Source organism: Petromyzon marinus, chromosome 3, assembly GCF_048934315.1.
Source record: "Petromyzon marinus isolate PM22_M1 ecotype Great Lakes invasive population chromosome 3, UKy_Petmar_22M1.pri1.0, whole genome shotgun sequence".
Classification (NCBI taxonomy): domain Eukaryota; kingdom Metazoa; phylum Chordata; class Hyperoartia; order Petromyzontiformes; family Petromyzontidae; genus Petromyzon; species Petromyzon marinus.
The window spans coordinates 3,689,683-3,715,756 of NC_133669.1; the positions used below are offsets into that span (position 1 = coordinate 3,689,683).

At 49.0% G+C, this 26,074-nt stretch overlaps 1 protein-coding gene across 1 annotated transcript; it reads left to right on the top strand.

Annotated features, from left to right (window-relative positions):
• Positions 1–3,641: 3,641 nt before the first annotated feature.
• Positions 3,642–24,978, top strand: LOC116952011 (uncharacterized). Its single transcript, XM_032970989.2, has 11 exons — positions 3,642–4,104; positions 11,237–11,296; positions 12,601–12,663; positions 15,555–15,632; positions 16,578–16,655; positions 17,134–17,211; positions 18,420–18,464; positions 20,372–20,443; positions 20,900–20,959; positions 22,387–22,449; positions 22,896–24,978. Exons 1-11 carry the CDS (start codon positions 3,732–3,734, stop codon positions 23,027–23,029), a joined length of 1,104 nt encoding a protein of 367 aa, XP_032826880.1. The 5' UTR covers positions 3,642–3,731; the 3' UTR covers positions 23,030–24,978.
• The last annotated feature ends 1,096 nt before the right edge of the window (positions 24,979–26,074 follow it).

Genomic DNA, 26,074 nt, shown 5'->3' on the forward strand with positions numbered 1-26,074 from the left:
TGTCTCGTGGCACCAGCTGAGGGGAAATTGAGCCACGGGGAAACTCAGCCACCACACAACTTTTAGATATGACACAAACTCAGCCACCACACAACTTTTAGATATGACACAAACTCAGCCACCACACAACTTTTAGATATGACACAAACTCAGCCACCACACAACTTTTAGATATGACACAAACTCAGCCACCACACAACTTTTAGATATGACACAAACCCATGAAGCATTTGCCCATAGAGCACTGCGGGTGAAAGTCAATACCGACAGAACTCCATTCCGTGTGTCATAAGTCGAATCCGAGATAGTGTTTTTTTACCCATAACGCTGCACTGGCAAGGCATCCTGAGTTTGCGTTGAAAGGGGTCACATGTTCTAAACGAAGTGCTCTTGTCAATAACATCAGCAACATTTGTTTCGGTCCAGAGGTCTGCTGCTTGCCGAAACACGTTGCTTGATAATGTTGATCTACCGGACATTTGTGAAAAAATAGCTTTATAGCTCATCGGATTCCCCCAGTTTGTCAACATTTTGATTATGATGCTGGTATGGAGAGAAAAAAAACTGGCTGATGGACTAAAGCATTGTTGTACAGTATTTTTTAGTGGAGACATCGGAGTAGAGTTCTGCTCATATTCGCTTCCAGATACTGTTTCTAAGGTTAATAACAATGAGGGGATTGCAATAACAATTAGAGCAAGATTGTTGGCTGAAGTTACATTTACATTCTGATTGGAGTTCGCTACGCATTCATGGTTGTAACTGACCCTGGTGCTGCGTTTCTTTATGTCTGTATGTTGAACTTCTCTCGCACCGTACGTAGCCAACCGTGCTAATCAGAGGAACCGGGTAAGGGTAACAATCTTAACATAAAAATATGTTCTAAAGAAATCAGTTTTCAATTATGATTTAAAAGTGCATGACTCCAGTGGCTACCTAATGTCGGAAGGAAGAGCGTTCCAGACGGCCGCAGAAGTACATCACGTTCAGTATCTCCAAGTCTTATTAAAAGTTGAATTAGTACTATTTGGTTCTTTCGGTAAAGTCACGTAGGTGAAAAAAATATATTAAAAAATAATCAAATCAAACTGAAAATAACTAAATTAAATCACGACGTTTCGGAAGCAACACAAGCTTCCGTCATCAGGTGGGGAAAAATGCCCACTACAGTAAAACTTTTATTGGCCGTGGTTGTCCCACCTGATGACGGAAGCTTGTGTTGCTTCCGAAACGTCGTCATTTAATTTAGGTATTTTCAGTTTTATTTTATTAATTTTTATTTTATTTTATTTTCACCGACGTGACTTTACCGAAAGAACCAAAGAGTATGGATCCTTGCAGTCACGAAAACTTCAAATCTATAATTAGTTGAATTAGTCTTGTAGGTATTGACGGGGGTCTTGTAGACGCCAATAATTATTTACGCGTGATTTGAGTTTGTGGAACACCACGGTCAACAAACTGGATGGACGAAGGGAAATATTTTCTTATCGAACCCAGACAGACAATATCCGTCCACTGTTCGCCTTTTGGCGTCCTCTGGTCGAACACTGTTTGAGACGAGGCTCTAAAGCAGGGGTGGGGAACGTCCGGCCCGCGGGCCGTATGAGGCTCGCGAAATAATTTGGTCTCTGGCCCTGCCAAGGCAACCGCAGGCGGGACTCGAAATTCAATAAATCTAGGAGAGCAAAGCTGGAAAAGCAGTTGCGAGTAGCAACATCATCAATACCGGCTAACATCACACGCAACACCAAAGAGAAGCAGTTCCAGCCATCGCATTAGGGGTGAGTTAATTAAATGTTTGACCAAATATAACGGGCTAATTTTTAAGTTGATGATTTTGTATGGCCCGCGAATGATGTTATAAATATCCATATGGTCCTTGGCAGAAAAAAAGGTTCCCCGTCCCTGCTCTAAAGGAAGCTGTCTCTGGTGTGGACCAATCAGTTTCAAAGACAATGCATCATATACGACAAGATAATGTTTTTGTTTGCATGTCCACCACAAGTTCGTGTGGTTAATGCAGACATTATTCCTGGCAAAAGGTTTCTGTTTGGTGTTTTTACATTTTTACACAATTGTTGTTTTAGTGCCACAAAGGGTAAAACCTATTCTTATAATGTCCATCCTATTGTAGTAACACTACTATTAACGTGAATCCTTTATCACGGGAAGGTCTCACGAGATCTCAAGGCGAAGGAGGTGGCGATGCTGCCGTGACGTCAGATTTGGCACGATTCGATTTCCCGGTGCGGCACTTGAAACAATGGGGCAGGTTCGTGAAATGCCCCCACCACCTCCCCTGTCCAACCCCAGCAGTATAAATGGGCACACGGGCAGGTGGTCGATGGGTAGATGGCGTGTGGTGGGGTAAAGTGTGGGTAACTCCCACCTCTTCCATGCTCGGAGTAGGTCAAATACCCTCTCGAATGGCTCTTAAGACGAGAGCCTTCCCATCCCCCCGAGCGATGTGCTGGAGAGGAGTTCTCTACACTGCCAGGGGTCCCCAACTCCCGTGCCGCGGACCGGTACCGGTCCGTGGCCTGTTAGGAACCGGGCCGCACAGCAGGATGTGAGCGGTGGACGAGCGAGCGAAGCTTCGTCATCATCTGTATTGACAGATGATGATGAAGCTTCATCATCTGTATCAACAGCCGCTCTCCATCGCTCGCATTGCCGTCTGAGCTCCGCCTCCTGTCCGATCAGAGGCGGCATGAGATTCTCCTAGGAGCGCGAACCCGACTGCAGACTGCGCATGCGAGGGGTCTGGGGTTGCGCGCTCCTGATGAGAAGTCAGAATCCGACACTTATTTTAGTCCGCGCTTGGCCCGCCCGTTATTTTATTATTTACCACTTCCATCCGCGCCTCTTTCCCGCACAGCGCACTTGTCTCAGTCACAATTTTTGGTAAGCCCACAAGCTAACCCCGAGTAGCCAAAATGAGTAAAAAAAAACTTCGCTGGAGAGTTTCTTTGAAAAAATTGCCTTCCACGAAATCGGTCCCTGGTGCCAAAAAGGTTGGGGCCCGCTGCTCTACAGAGTTCCCATCCCGTGCAGGGCCACTTCCGCCACCTCCGACGCGCCAGAGGGATTTCAGGGCGTGCACCTGGACCCGCGAAGCTCTGCTGTTCCGTCGATTCGTTTCACACAAAGCGTTATCTCGCTGTGCGGGATGGAGAGTGGATCACTCAAGCGGAGGCAACGGAACACGCATACACAAGTCAGCGCCGCACGCGTCGCTCACGAAACCTACGTTGCGTGTACTTATCTAAATCCTGCCTTGCCTGGCACGTGTTCAGATCGCAAATGTTGTGGCTTGGCTCTCCAACGCGCCGGTGTGCTGTGCTAGTGACGAATTGGCCACGTTCTGTTTACGTGACAACCCTTACTAGTTGGCTGTGTCGGGTGGTGGCGGGTTTTAACGACACATTTATATATTTACGCGATATAACCCCCCCCCCCCCCAAAAAAAAACCCCGTCAATTATGGATGATATTGGTCGCGAAAACCCACTGCGTGTTAAACCGGCACGTGCTGTTGGCCAGTCCTGGCACCGGCATTTCATATCGATGACGAGAATGGAATTCGAGCAGCACCCGCCTTACAACCCACCCGCAGGTTACAGAGCGCGCCCATCGCCACCCCAATCGCCACCACCGCCAACCAGCACGATTACCCCACGCCTTCCTTCCTCGCGGAAGCCCTCCAGCGGGGATTTCCGGAGCGCACCGATGCCACCGACAAGACGGAGAGACGCGGCTGACATCACGCCGCCTGCTGCGTTTCTGCGCCTCCCCCTCCCTCACCACCTCCTCCTGCCTCCTCCTCCTCCACCGGGGCAAACCGCTCCTCATCTTGGAGCGCCACCTCATTGCGAGTTCACCTCCAGCTCAGCCAGGCACGCCGCGGTCGATCCTCTCTTCTCTACGATGGGCGCAAGAAGTCAGCCGTGCCACGCTCGCTGCTGCTGCTGCCGCTGCGGCCACCTCCGTCTGCTGTTGCTGCTGTTGCTCGTGTCCGGTTGCGCCGCTGGTGATGCCGCTGACCGTGTAACGCCATCGTCGTCGTCGTCAACAGCAGCAGCAGGGGAGACGATGCATGCAGGTGGGACACCAACGCGACACTTCCTTGAGATCTCGTGAGACCTTTCCGCGATGAAGGAATTCGTGTTAATAGTAGTATTGCTACATTAGGATGGGCGTTATAAGAATGCTGTTAGCCTTTCTGGCAATAAAACAGGCGTAAAGATGTTAAAACACCAAGTCTCCATTAACCACACAACTCGCTGTGAAGTTGAAGCTCTGTTGAACTTACGCGAGTTGCCTACCCAAGAGAGTCCCTGGCAATGATTTGATTTATTTTTTAATTGGTTATGCCTCAAAAGTATAGACAATGGCTATTATTATTCCCCATAAACTTTGCTTTTGTGACCAGGACTTTATGTGAAGGAATGACGCAAACGCACACCACGTGTTCTCATTGAAAATAGGTACATTTCAACATATCACTGCCCTGGTCACAAAAGCAAAGTTTGTAGGGGAAAAATAGCCATTTTCTATACTTTTGAGGCATAAGCAATTAGAAAATAACACTTACTACCCAGGAACACAAAAAACTTTTTTTTGTTGCACAATGTTCTCAGTCGCGGGCGATGCCGATGCAATGTGTAGTCCAAATTGAGAAGTGTACATTTTCAGGTCCGTACTTTATCACCATTGGAATGTTATCGGTAAATGCCACTTGTGCTGTGTGGAATATTTGGTTGTTTTCGCTGTGGGAGAAAACCAGAACCCGGAGGAAACAGTTACAGAACAGGGGGAGAACAGACACACACACAGGAAGGTTGCCGCGTTGCGAATCGAACCCGGGTCCCTCCCGCTGTGAGACACAAGTGTCAGCACTGCCCATAGATATCGTTATTTAATTTGTGGGATGAACGCGGATTTCACACCGTGGGTGATGATGCTGCGTGCTTGCCCCAAATGTCCTTGAATTTAAATCCGGGATTTGTTATTGCTGTGTGTGTGTGCATGTTGGGTGGGTGTGGAGCTGTGGCGCAATGGTTAGCGCAGTGCGCTGTTGCATCCGGCGAACTGCGTTCGTTTCTCGGCTGCGACTAACGTCAGTGGCAAGTTATATCTGAATCGATCTTAGACTTATCTCTTCGCCAACACGTACTGAACTGGCCAACGTGGTGAAGCATGGTCAAACCAAAAACGGCATGGCTTCATCCAGCAGTAGATTGGCAACGGACTTTGAAGTTCATTTAAAGTGGTGGTGGGGGGGGGGGTAGGAGGGAAGCGGGGAGACACGGGGGGGTGGGGGGCACCGGGGGTCCAACTCAGCAAATCATTTGTCCGGGGTCGATTAAGCAGTGCCACTTGGCGTAAAGGCAGCAGTGATGTAATTCGACGCTCAAGAATGAAAAGCGACGAGTGAACGCGTTGCGGAGTGAACGCGTTGCGCATTGCGTTCACTCCTCGCTGGGATTTCCCCGCGTCACCTGGGGTTTACCTGGACAAACTATTTTTGGTAGAGCACGTGTGTGTGTGGTATGTGGGGTGTGTGTGTGTGTGCGGGTGTGTGTGTCCGGGTGTGTGTGTCCGGGTGTGTGTGTGTGCGGGTGTGTGGGGTGTGTGTGTGTGTGCGGGTGTGTGTGTCCGGGTGTGTGTGTGCGGGTGTGTGTGTGTGTGTCCTGGTGTGTGTGTGGGGTGTGTGTGTGCGGGTGTGTGTGTCCGGGTGTGTGTGTGCGGGTGTGTGGGGCGCGTGTGTGGGGTGTGTGTGTGGGGTGTGTGTGTGGGGTGTGTGTGTGGGGTGTGTGTGGGTGTGTGTGTGCACATAGCCTGGCACAAGCGTCGTGGTGACGTCACCGCCACTTAGTGGTGAATGGCGGTTGTTGTTGTGTGTCCTGGTGTGTGTGTGGGATGTGTGTGTGCGGGTGTGTGTGTCCGGGTGTGTGTGCGGGTGTGTGGGTGTGCGGGTGTGTGGGTGTGCGGGTGTGTGGGTGTATGTTCGATGCTCGCTCACGGCCAACATCGGTGACGATTATCTGAACCGGTCCTGGGCCTCCCCTAGATCGACTCAGCCTTAAACGAGTACCTGGTGGGATCTTTGTCTCTGTTCGGCAGCAGCGGGGAGCGGTGACGCAGTAGTTTGTGGCGCACTTTCAACAACCGAGGCCGGAGTGTCGATTAACCGGCAAAGGCTTTTCCGCCAGCGACGAGTAACATCTGAAATCTGTTCTCGTGCCTATCAATCCCTTATCAGCGCCCTAACTTATTACAGACCAATTCAAAACTTATTGGTCACCCCGTGCCCTTATACATCTCAACGTTCATCCTACAAAGTCCCATCACAAAGGATAAACACAAACAAATAAAAACATTATCTTTGCCCGTATTGAAACGGCTGTACGCCGTGTGGATCTGACAACTCAATTTCTCTGAACAAAAATACGGGGTAAACCGTACGGGTTGACAGGGTATGGGTTGCCAGGGTATGGTTGACAAGGGTATGGGTTGACAAGGGTATGGGTTGACAGGGTTTGGGTTGACAGGGTATGGGTTGACAGGGCTATGGGTTTGACAGGGTACGGGTTGACAGGTATGGTGTTCTGGAATTCCACTAGGTTGACCCAGCCTTAATACATCCGTGTCCCTCGTGCGGGTGTGTGTAAGCGAGACAAAGGCGGACCTGGCCCTTTACGTGCCGTGCCGACCTAAATACATCCACCTCAACCCAGACGGTTTACCCGTATTCATGTGCAGGGAAATTGAGTACAAAATAAATTATATTTGCAGGATAAAAGTTGATATTTATAAGGGCATGCACGGGGTGATACACAATTTCCGTAATAAGGTAAGCACTGATAAGGGGTTGACAGGTATGTTAATAGTTGCTCGCAAACAACCAGCGAGACATTCTATGTAGCCTGCGCAGGGGGATCTTAGTCTCTCTGCTACCCGGGATGGACTTGTCCCGTGGCTCGGTGTTCATTGTTCATTCACCCGCCTGGCAAGGCACTTCGCTCTTCAGAGTTTAGAAGACTGCGCATCCTATTAGCACGGCTGGCTACGTACGGTGCGAAAGAAGTTCCACGTACACACGCAGACTGAACATTCTCATCTGCGGTGGTTAGTTGTGCACTGGCGCTACGAACCTATCCGATATCTGAGCAACGAGCCCTGCGTCGAATCGGGGTGACACACGTGCATGGGGGGGCGGGGGAACGCGGGTACAACTCAGCAGATCATTTGTCCGGGGTCGATAAATCAGTACTACTTGGCGTAAAGGCAGCAGTGATGTAATTCGATGCTCAGAATCAAAAGTGACCGCCCCCTGCGTTGCATTCACTCCTCGCTGGGATTTCCCCGCGTCACCTGGGGTTTACCTGGACGGACTATTTACGGTAGAGCACGTGTGTGTGGGTGTGTGTGCGGGTGTGTGTGCGGGTGTGTGTGCGGGTGTCTGTGTGTGTGCGGGTGTATGTGTGGGTGTAAGTAACCTGCAGCGCCACACCTATTACCATCATTAGGGGAAAAAATGGTGTTCCAATCTCCGACCCCCCAGGAACAGGTTTGCAGATTTGCTGAGCATTTCTGTGAGGTCCTTGGGGAGGGGAAACCCCTCAGCCAGGAAAACATCGTGGCACAAAGTGGGGATAACCCTGCTGAGGCTGCGGTGCCTCAAATATTGGAAGAAGTCACCCCCTGTGAGTGGCTGGCTGAGGTGCCATCTGTTGAGGAAGTACTGAAGGCGATCCGGAGTCTGAGACCAGGAAAGGCACCGGGCAGAGATGATCTCCCAAGCGAATGCTGAGGGAGGGTGGCGTTTGTGCACAGACTGCCCTATATGACATCATAACAACAGTCTGGACCACTGGACGGGTTCCGCAGGATTGGAAGGATGCCCTGGTGGTCCCCCTCTTTAAGAAGGGGGACCGCACAGACTGTAACAACTACAGGGGCATCTCACTCCTCAGTGTGCCGGGAAAGGTCCTGGCAAGGATTATTCAACATCGCCTTGCCAGGCACGCTGAGGAGAGGCTTGCGGAGCCCCAATGCGGTTTCAGGAAAGGGCGGTCCTGCACAGATGCCATGTTATCTGTCCGTCTGCTACAGCAGAAGTGTAGGGAGTTCCAGCAATACCTACATCTCTGCTTTATTGACCTGGTCAAGGCCTTTGATACCATCAGTAGGCCTGGGCTCTGGGTTGTTCTTCGTGCTTTTGGAGTACCTGACCCTCTGCTCATGATCATTAAGGACCTTCATGATGGTGAGCGGGCCCGGGTAAAACTACGTGGCCGGGAGTCAGAGCCATTCCCTGTACACCTTGGGGTGCGACAGGGATGTCCTCTGGCTCCCACATTATTTAACATCTATTTTGACCACGTAGTTCGTGGAGCCTTCAATAGCTGTACCGGGGGAATCTCCATTTAGTACAGATATAATGGGAGGCTGAACGATGCCCGGGTGCGGTCAAGAGATGGCTCCTTATTGCTCAACCACGTTATGTATGCCGATTATTTGGTAATAGCTGCTCATTCAGAGGAGGAGTTGGAGACGCTGCTGCTGAGACTGGAGCGTGCCACTAAGAGATGGGGCCTTACCATTAGCCCCACCAAAACTAAGCACCTGCCTGGGTATTTTGTACCATCGGACACTCCACCCCCACAACTCCCAATCGGTGATGGGGCAGTTGTGGAGAGAGTGGAGAGTTTCCCATACCTGGGCAGTGTGCTTATGACCGGCTCCAGTTTAACAGCAGAGGTCTCACTCCGAATCAGTCGAGTGGCAATATATTTTCATCGGTTGTGTAAAGCTGTGTGGAAGCTACCTGGTCTTTCGCTCCGCACTAAGCTTCAGGTCTTCTCGGCCACGGTCATTCCCTCCCTTCTCTACGTTTGCGAAACGTGGACCCCCCTAATGGAGCATCCGATTGGAAACATTTAGCCCGGCCTGCCTACGATCCATCCTGGGTTTAACCAGGCTGGATTGTGTGAGGAGCTCACAAATCCTTGAAAGATCTGGGCAAATCCCATCGGTGAGCTCCTCCGGCAGGCAAGGCTGCGTTGGCTGGGTCATGTAGCCCGCATGCCCAGTCACCGCATGCCTAAACAGCTTTTGTTCGGCCAGATAGAGGGGGCTAAACGGGCGCGCCACGGGCTAGAGAGGCGATGGAGTGATGTGGTACAGGAGGACGTGGAGCTGAGTGGACTTGCCAATGACTGGTACCAGCGGTGTCAAGATCAGCCTCTGTGGAGGAGGCTCGTGAAAGACGCTGCTGGGCAGTTGGAGGCAGTCGCCCTCCAACAACAACGGAGGGCGGAGGAGCGACGCTCAGAACAACGAGCGGAGCGCCGGGTTGGTTAAAGCACAGCAGGTTGGCACAGTAGGGGCACAGGTGGTGCATCAGCCAGTCATCTCAGTCATCTCAGTCAGTCGACCCGTGGCACCTGGGTCTGCCCCGTGACCTCCTGCCAGCGGGCGTTCGACACTTCACGTGGCCTCAAGGTGCACATGGCCTGGCACAAGCATCGTGGTGACGTCACCGCCACTTAGTGGCGAATGGCGGTTGTTATTGTTGCTGCTTATTAGTAGGAGACCTTGCCTTGGTAAGTCCACTCGGACCATCCGTGTTCAATACGATCATCAGCAGTCGAGATACACTGAGCGAAGTTCAGAGGTCAGAGCAACTTCATGAAGCTGGCACCACAGAGATTCTGCGTTTACATCTGAACGATCGCCAGCGGTTAAAACTCGTTTTTAAAGTACAGGGGAGTTGCATGTTCCCAGCCCGGACTGGTCATCAATGTCTTTTCACGCGAACGATTAATGTACCACTTAAAATGTGTGTCCTCCAGATGATTTGGCGACGTGCAATCCAGCTCTGAGAGTCACAGTAAAAGGAAGTGAAATTGACTGTGGGAAATATTCTTTGGGTCTTTCGGTAAAGTCACGTAGATAGGTTCAAAGAAAATAACCTATCTACGTGACTTTTCCGAAACACCCAAAGAATATTCATTCCTGCAGTCACGAAAGGTTTAAGTCAAGATTTGACTGTGGGAAAGTGCTGCCACCTAGTGTGTGTGTGTGATTATATTATCCAACAGCTGCTGTCTGTCGTCTGAGCTCTAGAATATACATAGTCAGTCCTCGGCTTACGAACATAATTCGTTCCCGGGGGGGGGGCGTTCGTAAGTCGAGCGGTTCGTAAGTTGGAACACACCAATGTACTTTATTTAAATGTCCATACGGTCAGCGTTATGAAATGTGTTACGGTTCAACAAAAAAGGGAAGCATGGTTAAAAAAAACCTCATGAATAATAAGAAATATTTTACTTTTGCATATAACACCGTTTAAAAAATGCTGCATCGTAAATAAAACATAAAAGAAAGTAGCATAAATAGAAAGGCATCAGCTGAACTATATTTATACTCTTTGGTTATTTCGGTAAAAGCCACGTAGGTAGAAAAATAATAGATCACGATGTTTCGGTCGCAACACAAGCAATCGTCATCAGGTGGGACAACCACCACGTAATATTGCTTTTTTCTTGCTGTTTTTCAGCAGTTTTTTCTTGCCGTGGTTGTCCCACCTGATGACGATTGCTTATGTTGCGACCGTAACATCGTGATCTATTATTTTTCTACCTACGTGACTTTACCAAAAGCACCAAAGAGCATGGATTCCTGCAGTCACGAAAGCTTCAAATCAAGATTGAACTCTATTTGTTGCGAATGTTCACTTTCTTGCCCTTATAGAAGTGCAAGTTAACTCCCCGCACCCCACGCTCTTATTTTTTTTGGGACACCAAACGGCCACAATTCTGTTTCAAGATGTTTCTGCCAAACAACCCGGGTGGTTACCCCACAGTGGTCTGGCGCGTCTCGGTTCACGTTCCGTCAACGCGAGCGAAGAATCGCGGCCGCTGGCGTACGGACAGATTGATGGACAGACAGATGTAGAATTGTAATTTCCATTACCTTCATGATGTTCAATGAAAGCATAAAATGCGGTGGTGGTGGTGGTGACGATGGTGATGATGATGCTAAACGTACAACAGTGACGGAAGGTGTTGGGTGTCGACGGTTTATTTGGTGATGATTTTTCTGATTGTTTCCACGGCGGTGATGATTTTTGTGTTAGCAGCGTCGACGTAAAACATGGGCGAAGTTGATAGTGGCGCAGGTGCTGGAATTAGAATTAAAGTTGCTATTTTGTGTCTTTTCCACAGTTCATCCAAGCTCCGAGGAGATGCAACACAAGTGTGGTTTCACACTTGAAGGAATCAGTGGTAAGTGCAACGAACTCACCTCCGCATGGCCAACTGTAGTGCTTATTCACTCTGATGTTTCTACTATTTACTATTTTGCCAGGGCAAGGCCCACCGAGCTACACAGCTCTTTTTAAGCAGCGACCTGGCCAAGTGGCTTATCAAGTGGAAAAATACTCAAAATGCATGTCGATTCTAAATGTGGAGAAAAATCCACGTGACCATGGGGAGAACACGCAAACCCCAAATATGCAGCCATCGTCAGGGTCGGGATCGAACCCATGACCTCCTGTATACCAGGTAAGGTATTTAACGTCTCGTTCACCACAGTACCGCGGAGGTCCAGCAACCCTCGTCAACACTTTTGAACAGGCTGTAGATGATAACAATATCGTGTGATCCTGTAGGATGCCTTAAAGGAGGTTGGCCAGGTGGCTCAAAGGTGAGAGCACCCAGCTGAGATCCTGGGTTCGGATGAGTGAGGCTATCCTTGGTTAAACCAACTCGATGGTCTAAACCTCGTCACCAATGGCTGCACACAAAAAAACACCACGTAATATTGTATGTTGAACTTCTTTCGCACCGTACGTAGCCAACCTTGCTAACCGGAGGTGCGTGGGGTGGGGGGAGGGAAGGACAACAAAGGAAATAGTTTTCAAATTAGATTTCGAGTTTTCAACATTGAATTTGGTTTCAATTGATCTGGCTGAATTCCAGCTCTGAGATTTAAAGAATACCGGCGGGGATCGTCACGCATCACAAAACTCACAGCAGAGCGCTCGTGAACGTGCGGCCCGTTCCATGTGAAAGGGCGAAAGACCGCTTGAAGGAACTCTACAGAGGAGTCCTCTGCAGGAAAAATCCCCTCCACAGCCGTCTCTCGCTGCGGAACTTTGCGAGATTTCTGAATGGATTCTTCGACCCGTGGCCACGATAATCGATGAGCAAAATTGGGATACATTTGGCGGTGGGGAAAACACGCCGCATAAAAAGGGAAATTAATGGATTAAGAGGAAGACACGACTCGTACAACAATGGCGTGCTGTTACGTGCAGTTATAAAAACAATATTGACTCGCAGCGCTGTTGCGGTTGCACATTTATCTCGGAAGAAAAAGTGGTGAATTCACCTCTCAAATCCCAGCTCCGAGCCATAGGTTGGCGCAGTGCTTCCCCGTCCACTTTAGCGGACTCTACAGGGCAGCGGTGCACAACCAGCGGAGGAGCGCTTCGTGACTGATGTTGTTTGTGAGTTTTGAGTGTCATGAACGTCGTTATTAAAATTATTTGAATATTTGACCTCAATCACTGTTCTTTTTTTTTCAGAGTGCAGAGACAATAGATGCAGAGAAGCCTCGACGACGTGTTTAAACATCGACAATCCAGCAGGTGGGGTATGACACCACCGCATCGAAGTGTGTCGTAGCCATGCTCGCTTCGGCGCACGGAAAGCCACGTCACACCGCGTTACACCGCACATCACAATCCACACTGCCACCACACTGCCGAACTCCTGACAAGCCACACCAGTCTAAAGCACACCATAGCACTCGTGAGAAGCTGCGCCACAACACAACGCATGGGCAATTCTGCACCCGCAGCCCAACATTCTGAGGGTAACACGAAAACTCACCGAGCCTGATCATCGTTATGTATCTCAAAGTCACGCGGATTCGGAAGGAATGAAAATTATTCAAATAATTGAGTTGCAGAGCTACATCGCAGCCGCGGTAACCAAACCCTGAAGGTGGTGAATTTAAACCCAGGAAAAATGGAAATGCTGTCCTATAACTTATCGACTGCAATGTCTGTAAACTATTAAAGATTTTTTTTAAATCTTACCAGGTAAGGCCCACTGAGCTATATAGCTCTTTTTTAGAAGCGACCTGGCCACAAATGATAGCTCAACGAAGTGGCTTATCACGTGGAAATTGACCACGGCCAAATACTCTAAATGCATGTCGATTCTAATGGGGAGACCGTGCAAGTTCGAAATATACCTCCTGAATACCAGGCGAGGTAGTTAACATCTCCTCGCCACCGTGGCGCCGAATGCGAGTCTGACGCCATCGGTCAGATTCGCATTGCTCCAGGTGGTGTTGTCGAGTTGCGTTTGGCACTCCTGCACGCACCCGCGCCTCGTCTCGCCTGCGACGTCTGTGATTGGCCGTGGGGCCTGCAGAGAGAGAGAGAGCTCTCATGCGGAGGCTGTAGGCCGCACGCCGTCGATTCGCTACAGCCGGCCAGGGTCTTCGTCGTGGAAGTGACTGGCGGATCACAACGACGCGAGCGGGCATCACGAGCGGCGACGGTTGCCATCATCGACGTTGGATTTCAGTTGGGTTTGTGGAGGGATAAAGGCGCGGCCCTCAAGTTGCTTGCTCTCTCCACTGCTGGCGGAAGGGTCTATGCTAAAGGGTGCTCTGCGGAGCCCCTCCGAAGAGCACTTGGCCTATTCTTCCACGCTGGTCAAATGTCATGGAAGAGGTGGGAGTATCCACACTTCACCCCACTGCACGCAACCTATCGGTCGACTAACTGGGGTGCACCGATTTATACTGCTGGGTTAATAGAGTGGATCAGAGAGACTTGCTCCCTGTTTCAAGAATTACTTTTTTCTTGATGAGAACAATTTGCAGCCCTTTTTGACAATCCTCTGCGGGATGAAGGCCTTCCCATACCCTATCCTCCCATGGCAGTTCATCATGCTTCATCAAGCAAGTCAGAACGGGTTGGTGAGGTGACCTGTTCGGATATCGCTTGCCACTCTGATGTTAGCCGTGGCCCGGGAATCAAACTCAGGATGCTGTGTTGAAAGTGTAGTATCGCTTCCCCCACACCAGTAGATTTCGTTGAAATCTGTAAATTGCTTTTGGTTGCTTGCTGAGCTCTTTAATCCCTTGGGAATCTGAATTGTGCCAAAATGCCGGATTGCGCCCTGAATCTAAATTGCGCTTTGCATTTGTCCCAGTGTCTGGCTTGTGATCGGGCGGCACTGCGGGTAGGGAGCGCTCGCCTCGCGATGAGAAGGTTGCTAAGTTCTAATCCCAGATATGGGTCAACTCAGAAAATCAGTCTTCCAGGGACGGGGTCTGTAAACAAGACTACCACATTGTTATAGATTTGTAGCTCTGTCATTTCTTGACTTAAAGCTTTCGTGACTGCAGGAATTCACATTCTTTGGGTCTTTCGGTAAAGTCACGTCGATAGGTTCAAAGGAAACGACAAAAAAATGACAAAAAGCTACGACGTTTCGATCACAACACAAGCGACCGTCATCATGAGGATCGCTCGTGTTGTGACGACCGCTTGTGTTGTGATCGAAACGTCGTAGTTTTTGTAAAAATTGTTTTAACCCATCTACGTGACTTTACCGAAAGACCCAAAGAATAAGCTCTGTCATTTTTTTCAGAACCGCTTGTGTTGTGTTTAGTTTGTTCCCCCCCCCCCCCCACGCACCTCCGATGAGCATGGTTGGCTACGTACGGTGTGAAAGAAATTCAACGTACGCACACACCGCCCATAGACTAACACTGCCCATAGACTCAACACTCCACCCCCGATTGATACGGTTGGCTACGTACGGTGCGAAAGAAGTTCAGCGTACACACGTACACACGTAGCAAGCGAACGGTGGCTGTCCTTTGATGGCCGGGCAGTGGTGGGGCAACGCCAGTAATCCCGCACTGCGGAGGCGCCGAGGGTCGGTGTATCCACAACACAGCGCTTGTCAAACTCCCTTTCCCGTGGGCCTCGAGGTGCGATACCCTGGCTTGCCAGGAGAAGGCAGCACAGGATGTGTGAGCCTGACCTCCCTGTGTCCCATCTGTACGGGGATGGAGTGCTTCCCTCTCGCGCGCGTGGGTTTCTTCCTCCAGCTTTGCCTCGGGTTGTCCGCCCGCTTACAGTATACATCGATGCTCACGCATTGGTTGAAACCATCGGAATCGAAATGTTTGCGGATTTGCGCGGCGTTGCAGAAACGACGTTAAATAAAAGCTACATTTTAACGATCGTTGTTATTATTATTATTACTTAGCACCGATGGCTCAGAGCTGCCAATTGAGTTGTGAGCGCCCGTCCCTCCGCCGATTTGATCAGGGGGGACACTTCACGTGACTGAAGGCCGGTTGGTCACGCCCGTTAAAAATTCCTCGGTTTTCCCCAGCGATCCTCCCCGTACACCCACGCCTCCCCCCCCACCCCCGCCTCCCGCGGCACCCTGGCCTGCGTCCTCTTTCCACGATGACTCCGACCCGAGTTCTCTGTTCCTCTTTCAGCGTGCGTTGTGGAGAGGTGTGAGCAGGCGTTGGCGGAGTGCGAGCGCCCGCTCAACGCCAATCTGAGTGCTGAGGCAGGTAATGTGCACGGCTGCTTCAATACTTTTTTTTGCGCGTGCTTCTGTACTCGCGCGTGTGCCGCTGTGCGCACCACCACGGCCGGGCGTGGTGCTGGCCACCCTGATTTAAAGTTATTTTTTTATTTTACCAGGTAAGGCCCACTGAGCCTACATAGCTCTTTTTCAGATGCGACCGAGCCACACATGATAGCTGAACCTAGAGGCTTATCATCATATGGAAAATTATAGCAGCCACATACTCTAAACGCATGTTTCAAAATGTGGAGGGAAAAAGCGGAGGACCCGGAGAAACATCCATGTGACCACGAGGAGAACATGCAAACTCCAAATATACAGGCATCAGGCCCGGGATCGAACCCACGACCTCATGTATACCAGGCGAGGGAGTTAACATCTCGCTACTCACCCCCTCGTGTGCCGTGCCAGCTTTCATAGACGCTCCTTCCTTACAGCACTGTCCCAACATTCTGTCAAGGATATACGGGGGATCTTTGTCTTAGTTGTCCATTGAGTGAATATATGGTCAGGTGGCATATAATTGACCATTCTTTTGGGGTTGATACATTGAATACCACTTCCTGGGAAGAAGCCAGCAGTGGTTGTCATATGGTGAGACAGCCCGGGCTAGCCTCATTCATCACTTAACGCGGATGTTAGCCATGGCCTAGAATCCAACTCTGGTTGCCAGCTTCATAGCACAGTGTACGAACCACTAGCACCTCTGTTCCAACCATTTCCTGTGATAAGGCAGCCTTCATTTTAAGCACTGTGGTGATTATGTATATATATAAAAAAAAACCCGAAAGTGCTCGTAAACTTTTGTGCCTGTCCTTAACAATGCTTGATTCCTGAATTGATGTTTTCAGCCCTCAAGGATTGCATCCAAGTCCTCTTCTGCTCCCATAATCCCCCGCTGCCACCCCCCTCCCCCCCCCATGTGCAGTGTGTGAAAGGGATGGCTTTGCAAAAGTCACCACAAACTGCATAACTGAAGTTTCCAAAAGCAAAGACACATTTTCCCGTGAGTACCCAAGATGCCTCTCTGAGCCACTACCTTTGAGGCCCTGGATTCCAGGCACGAAGTGTGTGTGGCGACCCTTTTTTCTTGCTGAGTTGCAGGGCCTTGGATCTTGTGTTTAAGGTCAGCTGTAGACCATGGTTTCCAAAACTGCAGTCTTAACATCACGTAACATTCCAACTTGCGGCTGTCCGCACTTTGTTTCCTCACACTTTTCAGCTGTTGCTCCATTTTCCTTGTCAGTGCCCACCTTTATTATGTATATGTCATCATTATCAGCAGCAGCAGCAGCCATGATCAACCCCCTGCTGGATGAAGGCGTCGTAGCCTCGTATACTTCGACTCGATCAAAGAAATGTTCTCGATGCTCACATACGACAGTGGTGCTCTCTGTTCCCGGCCACCCTGTCTCTTAACCCTACGGCGGGCTCACAGCACCCACGATTACAAATGCTTCCCCATGTGCCGCTACCGTGTGCAGACTGCAAAACCAAGGGCTACCTGCAAGTGCGGCGCAGGTGCTTCTCTTCCACATGGAGGAAGCTGGTGCAGCAAGCTGGTGAGTGCCTCCCTCACCACACACCGAAGCGCACGACCGATGGAACCTGTGACAGACTGTTGGGGCAAGTGCCGCTCGTGAGCACCTACTAGGGCCGTGGCCAGCACCACGGCCGGACGCCGTTGTCTCCCAAGCGCTGATGTGTACACGCCGCATCACGTACTCATTTGGGGACGAGTCGACTTAGCGGAGGTCCAGCACTGGTGCCAGATATCACTGGCCTCTGATGTTAGCCGTGGACCAGGAATTGAACTCAGATGAGTAGGTTTTGCAGTGCTTTGACCACTGCGCTGCCTTGCGCCCCACACACGCACAAAATCACAAGCGCGCGCGCGAGCGCACGCAACACGCAACACGCAAATTGTATTACAGGACACACTGACACACACGCGCACAGAGACAAGAGGCCCTGTATAGCCTTAGCAGACTGTTGGGGCAAGTGCTGTTAGCGAGGACCTACACAAGGGGGTGGGTGGCCAGCACCAGGGCCGGTTCAGATATAATCGTCACTGGTGTTGTTCGTGAGCAGGAATCAAACTCGGTGTCGCCAGGTTCGTAGCGCGGCGCGCTAACCGCTACACTACCGCTCCCCACGCACGCACGCACGCACACACATTCACACACCCACGACCAACTCACAAGCCTCTCGGCGGCACGTACAGACACACAGATCTACCAAGGAATTATTTCACCACTGTTGCACATGATGCTGCCATGGTGCCTGTGCCAAGCCTGATTCACATCGAGGCCGCGTGGGGTAATTAATGTTCGCTAGCAGGAAGGCCGCGGGGACGTGTTGACTTGTGGCTCCAATCAGAGGAGGCATCAATCTCCACCTCGGACGACGCAGGAATAGGACCGGCCACCGCTGCATTGCAAGTCCAGTGTGCAACGCCAGCTCCTTAATCGATGAGTTCAGTTGTTAAATCTGTGAGTTCAATCATCTAAAACAGATATCCACAGCGGTGCCGGAATGATGAGATCAGCCCGCGCGCATGTTCTAGGTGGATTGTTACATCAAAGGACCATGCGAGGTGAAGACAAATTGGAAAGGCCTTCATCCAGCAGTGGATTTATCATTTCTGCTGCTCATACATTGGCAGACTAACCCTGGAATTTTGGTTGGAGGCGATGATCCTGTGGTGGTGGTCGATGCTCATGTTCCACGTGTTCATTGCCTCTGCGATGCCGTCGCTGCTGTATTTCAGCCACAGAGAGGACGGGTGCCATGAACTTCACCGACGACTTCTTTGGTGAGTGACCTGGAAGCCTCCGCCCAACACCAAGAGGCCCCAGCACACACCCACACATCCACAAGTGCCGATAGACGTTAACGCGCCGAGAGAAAGCCACGCTCACTCGCGTATTGCCATTATTATAACGGTTTAACACGTCGGCTTTCAGGACCAATATTATCCATATGTAACGACTGTGATGACGATGTAATGAGAGCCACTCTCTCGGGACACAGCCACAATACGGGACCCTAGGCTTTGTTCCTTCTTCAGCTTGTAACTTCCTTCGAACATCGCCACTCCGCATGCTCTCCCCTATTATACTCCTCGAGCTCCCTTTCCGGAACCTTCTGCAATTGTTTTTTCCTTAGCCAATCCCTGTCCTTCCCCTCCAACGGATCCCCTCTATTTTCCGCTTAATCCCGTTCGAATATTATTCCTCCAATCCCTTTAAAAGTCTGCCTCCCGACCAATCACCGTGGAGGCCCCTTTCTATCACTTGGAGACCTTTGTTTAACTTCGAATATCCATTAAGCTGCATATTGGCTTGGGGTTGTTTTTCGGTCATTACATATAATAGAGGTTTTTATGGGTTAGGTTTCGTGAATATAAATGCGTCAGTAAACCCGCCGAATTTACCGGCGAAACGTCGTATTCCAATTGTAAATGTTGTGGGTTTACTCTCCAACACACCGGTGTGCTGATCTAGTGACCTAATTGGCATGTTTTGTTTACGTGACAAACCATACAAATCGGCCGTGTGGGGTGGTTGCGGGAACGACACGTTTTTATTTACGCGATCTAACCCAAAAAAAACACTTATGGACATTATTGTACCGCTTGCTTACCCAGGAGTCCTTTTTTTGCAGGGCCCTGCCAGGTTTTCGCAGTAGAGGTAGCGATGATTGCTACGTATATTCCAATTGAGCACTTTGAGGGTGATATTTTGAAGCCCACACACACACCTACACCCACCTGCGTGCAAGCACAAACACACGCACACTTACGTCCTATGTGTACCAGACATGTGTCACTGGACATAAAAATAATAACTTCAACTTGTAATGCACCATACAGCATTCGCTCACTCTTGAAAAAAGAGAGGGAGAAAGTGACCCAGCGGTACGAGGAGGAACCACGGACGAACTGGAAGGCAGCAGTCACTGTCAAATTCCCCACACCCACCCTCCCAAGCTCTGCTATCCTTTATATATTAAGATGTTATCGGGCGGGCTTAAGGAAAATAAAAATATAGAAAAAGAATATGTTGTATAGCACTTACCGATGATCCAAGATTCACCTTTTAAAAATGTTCAGGGCAAACTAATTTTGGAAGTGGTCAATGCTACACATTGCATATAATGAAAACGTCATTTAACAAATACAATATATGTTATTGGGCAATTAATGAGTGTTTATACACGTGGGAGGAAACCGGATCACCCGGAGAAAATCACCCACGTGAGCACCTTTAACATAACGAGGTCTAAAATAAATTACTCTTTGGTTCTTTCGGTAAAGTCACGTGGAAAGAAAATAAATTAAATAATATAATACGACGCTTCGATTGCAACACAAGCAATCGTCATCAGGTAGAAGACAAACCTAGTGAACTTATAAATACAATGCAATCCAAGACGGAGAGTCGGCTAACACAACAGTCGGCACTCCACCTGGTTGATTACGTTCTTCCAAAGATTGCTAAATTTTAGAGAGAGACAAAACACAGACACGGAGACACACAGACAGACACACAAGCAGAGAGAGACAACACAGAGACACAGAGAGAGACACAAATTTAGCAAAGAGTAATTCCTGCAGTCACAAAAGCATCAACTCAAGTCTAAAATAAATGCAAAACAATTATTTCAGAAGTGATTAATATACTGTATGTTGAAAATAAAATTCTGTTTTTTTATGTGCAGATTGTGTGGATAAGAATTGCATCAGCCAATCAGAAAGCTGCCCAGAGAAGAACAGTGCATACATCAAAAACGGTCTGAACCATCTCTACCACCAACACAGCCAAAACTACCACCGTCACCCAACACCGTCACTACCACCAGGATTACAACTTCCATCAGCATTATAACTACCACCATCACTCTCAAAACTACCATTACAACTACCACCACTCTCACAAATACCATCACCATGACAACTACCACCACCATCGTGACCACCAGCACCAATGATTTAAAATTCAATGGCTGCATGTTGCGCAAGATAATTCCATTCATTATTCCACACAGTTGTGTAAGGTAACTAAGTTGACTTCGTTTCAAAGCGGCTGAGGGGTGCTATTGGTAATTAGTTTCAGTGACACCACAGAGCAGGGGAGGTGAGTTCGTGGGCCGTGTTTGTCCTGTGGGCCCTCGTTTTGACAACTCTGAGTTGAATCATAATATTGCCGACTGTCCTCCCCCTCCTCGCCGTCCCCTCTCCCTCCTCAGTGAGTGCACGAATCTTCACCCTGGAGGGCTGCACCTACAGCATCGCCACCTTCCCCCAGGGTACGACCGACCGCAAGCGCCACCGCTTACACTCAGCGGCAGCAGTAGGAGAGCCGTAGCCAGACAGGTTGACACCTGGGGCAAGGTGCCAAACCCCAGGCTGCCCACCCACCCAACTGCACAGTGCCAGTGGTACTGCCCCACCAACCTTCATTGGTGCCACCGGCCGCCACTGCTTTCATCGTTTACAACAATTGGGTTGTGCATTTGGGTGGTGCCCCCTCCCCCCCCCTCGGGAGGGGTGCCCCGGGCGCCCGCCCCACCCTGCCCCACCTTGCCCCATCCTGCAGTTGCCTCGACGCTACCCAAGCAGGTTCACAAGAGGACAAAAGATCGAATCCTCTCTCGAACCACGTTCCCTTTACACGTGTAGTGACGTATATTGAGTCACTACGGCGTTTAGCGCCAGCTACTGAGGGAAGAGGGGAACTGTGCGTGTTAGAGCCTCTCTCTGGCACCAGAGTGTGTATGGCATGGAAGGCGACCATAGGGGGCATGGTTCTGGTAATGGGCAGAGAGAGGGCACTTCAGGACATGACAGTCTGGGTAAACCCGAGAGGGCACGTGACCAAGAAAGGGTAGCGAGGGGGACCCAAGGGGGGCAAGCGGGACACGTGATGTGCGGCCCAGAACCTTCTGGTAGGATCCAGAAGGGGGCGTGGCCATGGGCGAAGCCAGGCCACGCTTAGGCGCATAAAAGGGAGGTCCCGAGAGACGATCGGGGCTGTCTTCTGGAATCAACCTGCCGTGCTACGTCTCTTCGCTCTTCGGTCATTACGCTCGGCTTCGTGGGGCAGTCAGTGCGTTACTGACTGACCCGGTTATGTAGTTACCCCGTTGTAGTATAGTTACCCCGTTGTGGTCTAAGTTACTCGTGGTAGTCACCACCTATGTCGTTATCCCGTACGTTTATGCAGTTACCCTGTTGGGGTGTTAGAATAAACGTGTTGCCTCCAAGTTCAAGTGTGTGTCTCCCTGGAACCCACTACACACGTACAAAAGACAAAGAGCCCTCAGATAACTTTAACAGACCTATTGGGGCAAGTCTTGTTGGTGAGGACCTTTGAAGGCCGGCACGGCAAACACGGGGGTGATGTGGCCAGCACCACACCCGGCCGCGTTTATGTCCCTTTTGGTGATGTTTACACATTGCACCAGTTACTCATGTGAGGCTGAGTCTACCTAGGGGAGGCCCAGGATCGGTTCAGATAATCGTCACTCGTGTTTGCCAGTGACGATGATGAATAATTTCCTGAAGAAACTCCCAGCATGTGGAGTGAAACGTCAGACATCGTGCCGAACAACACGCGGTACGACCGTGAAACACGTGGAAGAGCTATAGTGCCACCTGCTCGGATTGTGTCCATTTGCTCATGTTCGTATTTGCCTTCTCACACCCACACGTTGGCATCTGTGTTCTCGTACAGAGTGTGAAAATCCTCTCTGTCCGAGAGCTATTGACGTTTGCTTCAAGAGGTTCTCATCAGCTGGTAAGCACTCTTGTATGAACCACACTCCCACCGCGATGATAACCATCCTCCCACAATCCTTCGGGGCAAATGATAGATATATAGGATGGGCAGGTCTGACTCCAGCTGGATGAGGACCTCCACATCTTGGGTGATTTGGTTATAGGCTTTTGAACATGCATCCTTCTGAAATTTGGGTTACGTTTACAACTGAATCTTAATATTACGAACTTAATTTTGATCAACGCTTAGCATGGAATGTTTTCCGTTTCGCTCGTTTTTTTCAAGCTCGTCTGCCCTCCGTTTGTCCCATTAACTCACAAGCACACTGCATCATTGTCATGACTGAGGTCTTCTTTGGGAAAATAGACTTTCAATCCCAGCGTGTTCTCACCTACCTGACCTCCCTTTGGGATTCATAAAAACGATATTCAGTGGCCTCTCGCTGCGGCGGTCCGGGCGTGCAGGGTTGATGGTGACGCTGGCTGTAATTGTGCTGCTTCTGCTGGCCTTGGCGGTGGCGTTCATCGTACGTCGAGGAAGGAAACATTTCCACCATCCCAGAAGCAACAACTCGGTGGCTTACGTCAGGGTCATTTAAGCCTCGGCCGGTGATTGGTCCGAAACAAACTTCAATCCGAATTTTACTTTCCGAAGGTTTTATATGATCTTTATTTTGTAGATGTGTGTATGAATTTTTTTCACTGTGTGTTTTGTGATATGCAAGTGACATGCAAATGATATGTTAATCTAACATATGGGCTAAGAGAACGAATGAGCCTGCAACAAATGAGCCAGAGAAGAATGCAAAACAATGTACACGAGAGGGTAAAATCCAGACGAAAATATAATCGGTTCCTGAATCAAAATCACGACCTTGAATCATGATTATTGATCAAATTACCAAGGAGGTTAGGTGTGCACCATCCATTACTAATAATAATTTGACAAATGCACCGCAAGGGTTGAACGTGCCCGAGGTACAATGTGGGTGACGTTTTCCTGTTCTGGTTTTGTGCCTCCTTCAGGCGGCAGAGCCACATTTCATTTTATTAACCATTTGACAGGTGACTTTATTGAGGGCCACCTGAGATCCGTCAACCTTCTGCCGCATTTCGCTTCTGTGTTACTCTGCCACGAGGCTGTGTTCTATTTGGCAGATGATTAACTGGGTTTCACTCTACGCTTATCCGCGCATCTGTTGAGTAACGCCTCGAAACTAGGCTTGAAGAATACATGTGCCAAACCATGCTTTGCTACAATCAAAGATAACTAAACGTTTAAAGGACCTTGTTGGCAGTGGTGTACACAAATCACCGCATTAATGATTTGTACTGCTTAAAAGCAACCACAATAGTATGACGTCTTAGGCTAATGGCCCTTAATCAGTGCAGAGGGATTGACTTAAAAGTTGAGTTGACACTTTACATTGTGGAGGCCCGAGAAAATTGGGCAATTTTGATAAAGTCCACAAAGGAACGGTTTGGGATTGACATTTGAGTAGTTTTATTAGTATTACGTGTTTATATTCAAGAAAACTACTCGTCTGTTTTATATGACATATTTTTGTACAACGCATGTATGATGAATTTAGACACTGGTTACTGTTAATACACTGGAGAACCTATGTGTTTATCTTGAACGAAGACATGGAATTCCTCAATAATATTCATGGATGCATCATTAGTCCTCCTTTAATGCAAGCTCTATTGAAATACGTATTTTTGTCCTCTGCGTATTCAGAATATGGTACCGTAGCTTTAAAGAGGGTATTTAAATTGTATTTTACACAGAAATGTCTGCAAAAGACACTTATTACAATAGGATACCAATGGCATGTATGTAGTGGCACCTAAATGCAACAACATCTCAAGATGCTGTGCAGAAACACAAGGCGTTTTTTAGAGAAAAAAAAAGTGCAGTCAGTGATAGGCAAAGGAAGGAAAGATCTTAAGCCAGGACTTGATTGAGTACAGGGAATTGACAGCACGGATGTCTGGGGGAAGGGAGTTCCAGACGATGTGGGCAGCAGAGGAGAATGAGTACCCTCCTTATGAAAATGTAGGCCCCTTGCTGAGAAGTCGTTTGAGTCCAAACATGCACTGGGTGATTGTCACTTTATACAGGGATCCAATACACCACAAGATGGGCCTAGTTTATGTGTTCATGAAAACATCTTCCCCCCCCCCCTACCAATTTTTTTGTTAAATAATAGTCTATACCATGAGGGAATATAATGTAAGTGCTAATTTTCCACCAGATATTGGCACATTCTGGTTTTCTGTAAAGAAATGAATTGGGAGCATGCATGTTTTCCCCTCACAGTATCATTACACCATAAATGTGTTTTTTTAATTTATTGAAGTGAGCATTAAATGAAAATTAAAGTTCATCCCATTATTATGCACATCCTATGTAAAGCTTAATTTCGTGAATCTGTAAGTAAATGTTGTATAGTCATCCGGCAGGTCCGTTTAAAAGCAGTGGATATGTATTTAACAAGCATGCCTGGTATGTTTCAGAATGTGGGGAAATAAATCTTTAAGGCAGTTGTGTCTGCTTTGTTTACTTTTTGTTCAAATAACGTTGCCCTGTTATAGTGTATGCGTATTAAAACTATGTCGATTTATGTTAACTCAACACGTTTTCACAGCCACTATTAGGATTCGTATTTTAATTGTTGGGTTAGGCCACGTGACTGCTAGATTTTGGCTATGCGATTTGTTCTTCATTGTACACGTGGCAATTCAAGTTGTTTCGGTATGTCGGGTCGTGGAGGATCTCATAACACACATTTGGCTGAGTGGTGACGTGAAGTTGGCCTAAGACAAAAAAATAAATTGTGAATGGTTACTTAAGTCTAATATGCCCCGATGTAAAGCCTGTGTGTGGAATATGTGCCTTTAAAGCTTTTAATGATTCTCCTCCTCATGAGTCAATTAGATACAAATTTTGTCGTCATCGTGAATGTTGAGCCTCCAGTGGCTGCAGGGTTTACGTCAACTGAGTTGCACACAACAGATGCAGGAGGGCTCCTCTTATCCGCGGTGATATGTTGGACCTATTTCCCGGGTCCGATAATTAATCCGCGGGGTTATCCGCGATTTTACCCCTCTTATACTGCGGTGATAAAAATTCACGGATAACCCGTGGATATTATTAGGAGTCATTTGCCGTGAAATTCTTCTTACTCCACGAAAAAAAATCGCGGGTGTCAGAAAACTGTCCCGATATGCGTGATGGGTAAAATTGCGGTCAACTGTAGATAATACTCAGAAATAGGGGCCGCTGATAATTAATCGGGAGTTTTCGCGGATGCCACAGCTGCCACTGACAATCGGTGTTATGGCTAAAAAGGGGAGTGGATAACAGGAGTTCTCCTGTATGACTAAATATGGGCAAAGTGGTGGCACAGTGGTTCCAGCTCAACAATCTGACTCCTGAGCTGCCCGGCAACCTTATGAACCAACCACACTGTGAACCTTTCATAGAGTGCCACTCGCTGTATTGACCCCACGAGTACAATAGGGTGAGTCTCGACTCCACGGTCCGTGGACCTGTTTTTATATCGTTCAGGGACCAGTGCCTTCGTGACCGATGCCTCAGTGGTCGTGGCATTTTGAGAATTGAATAACGCCGTCAGTTG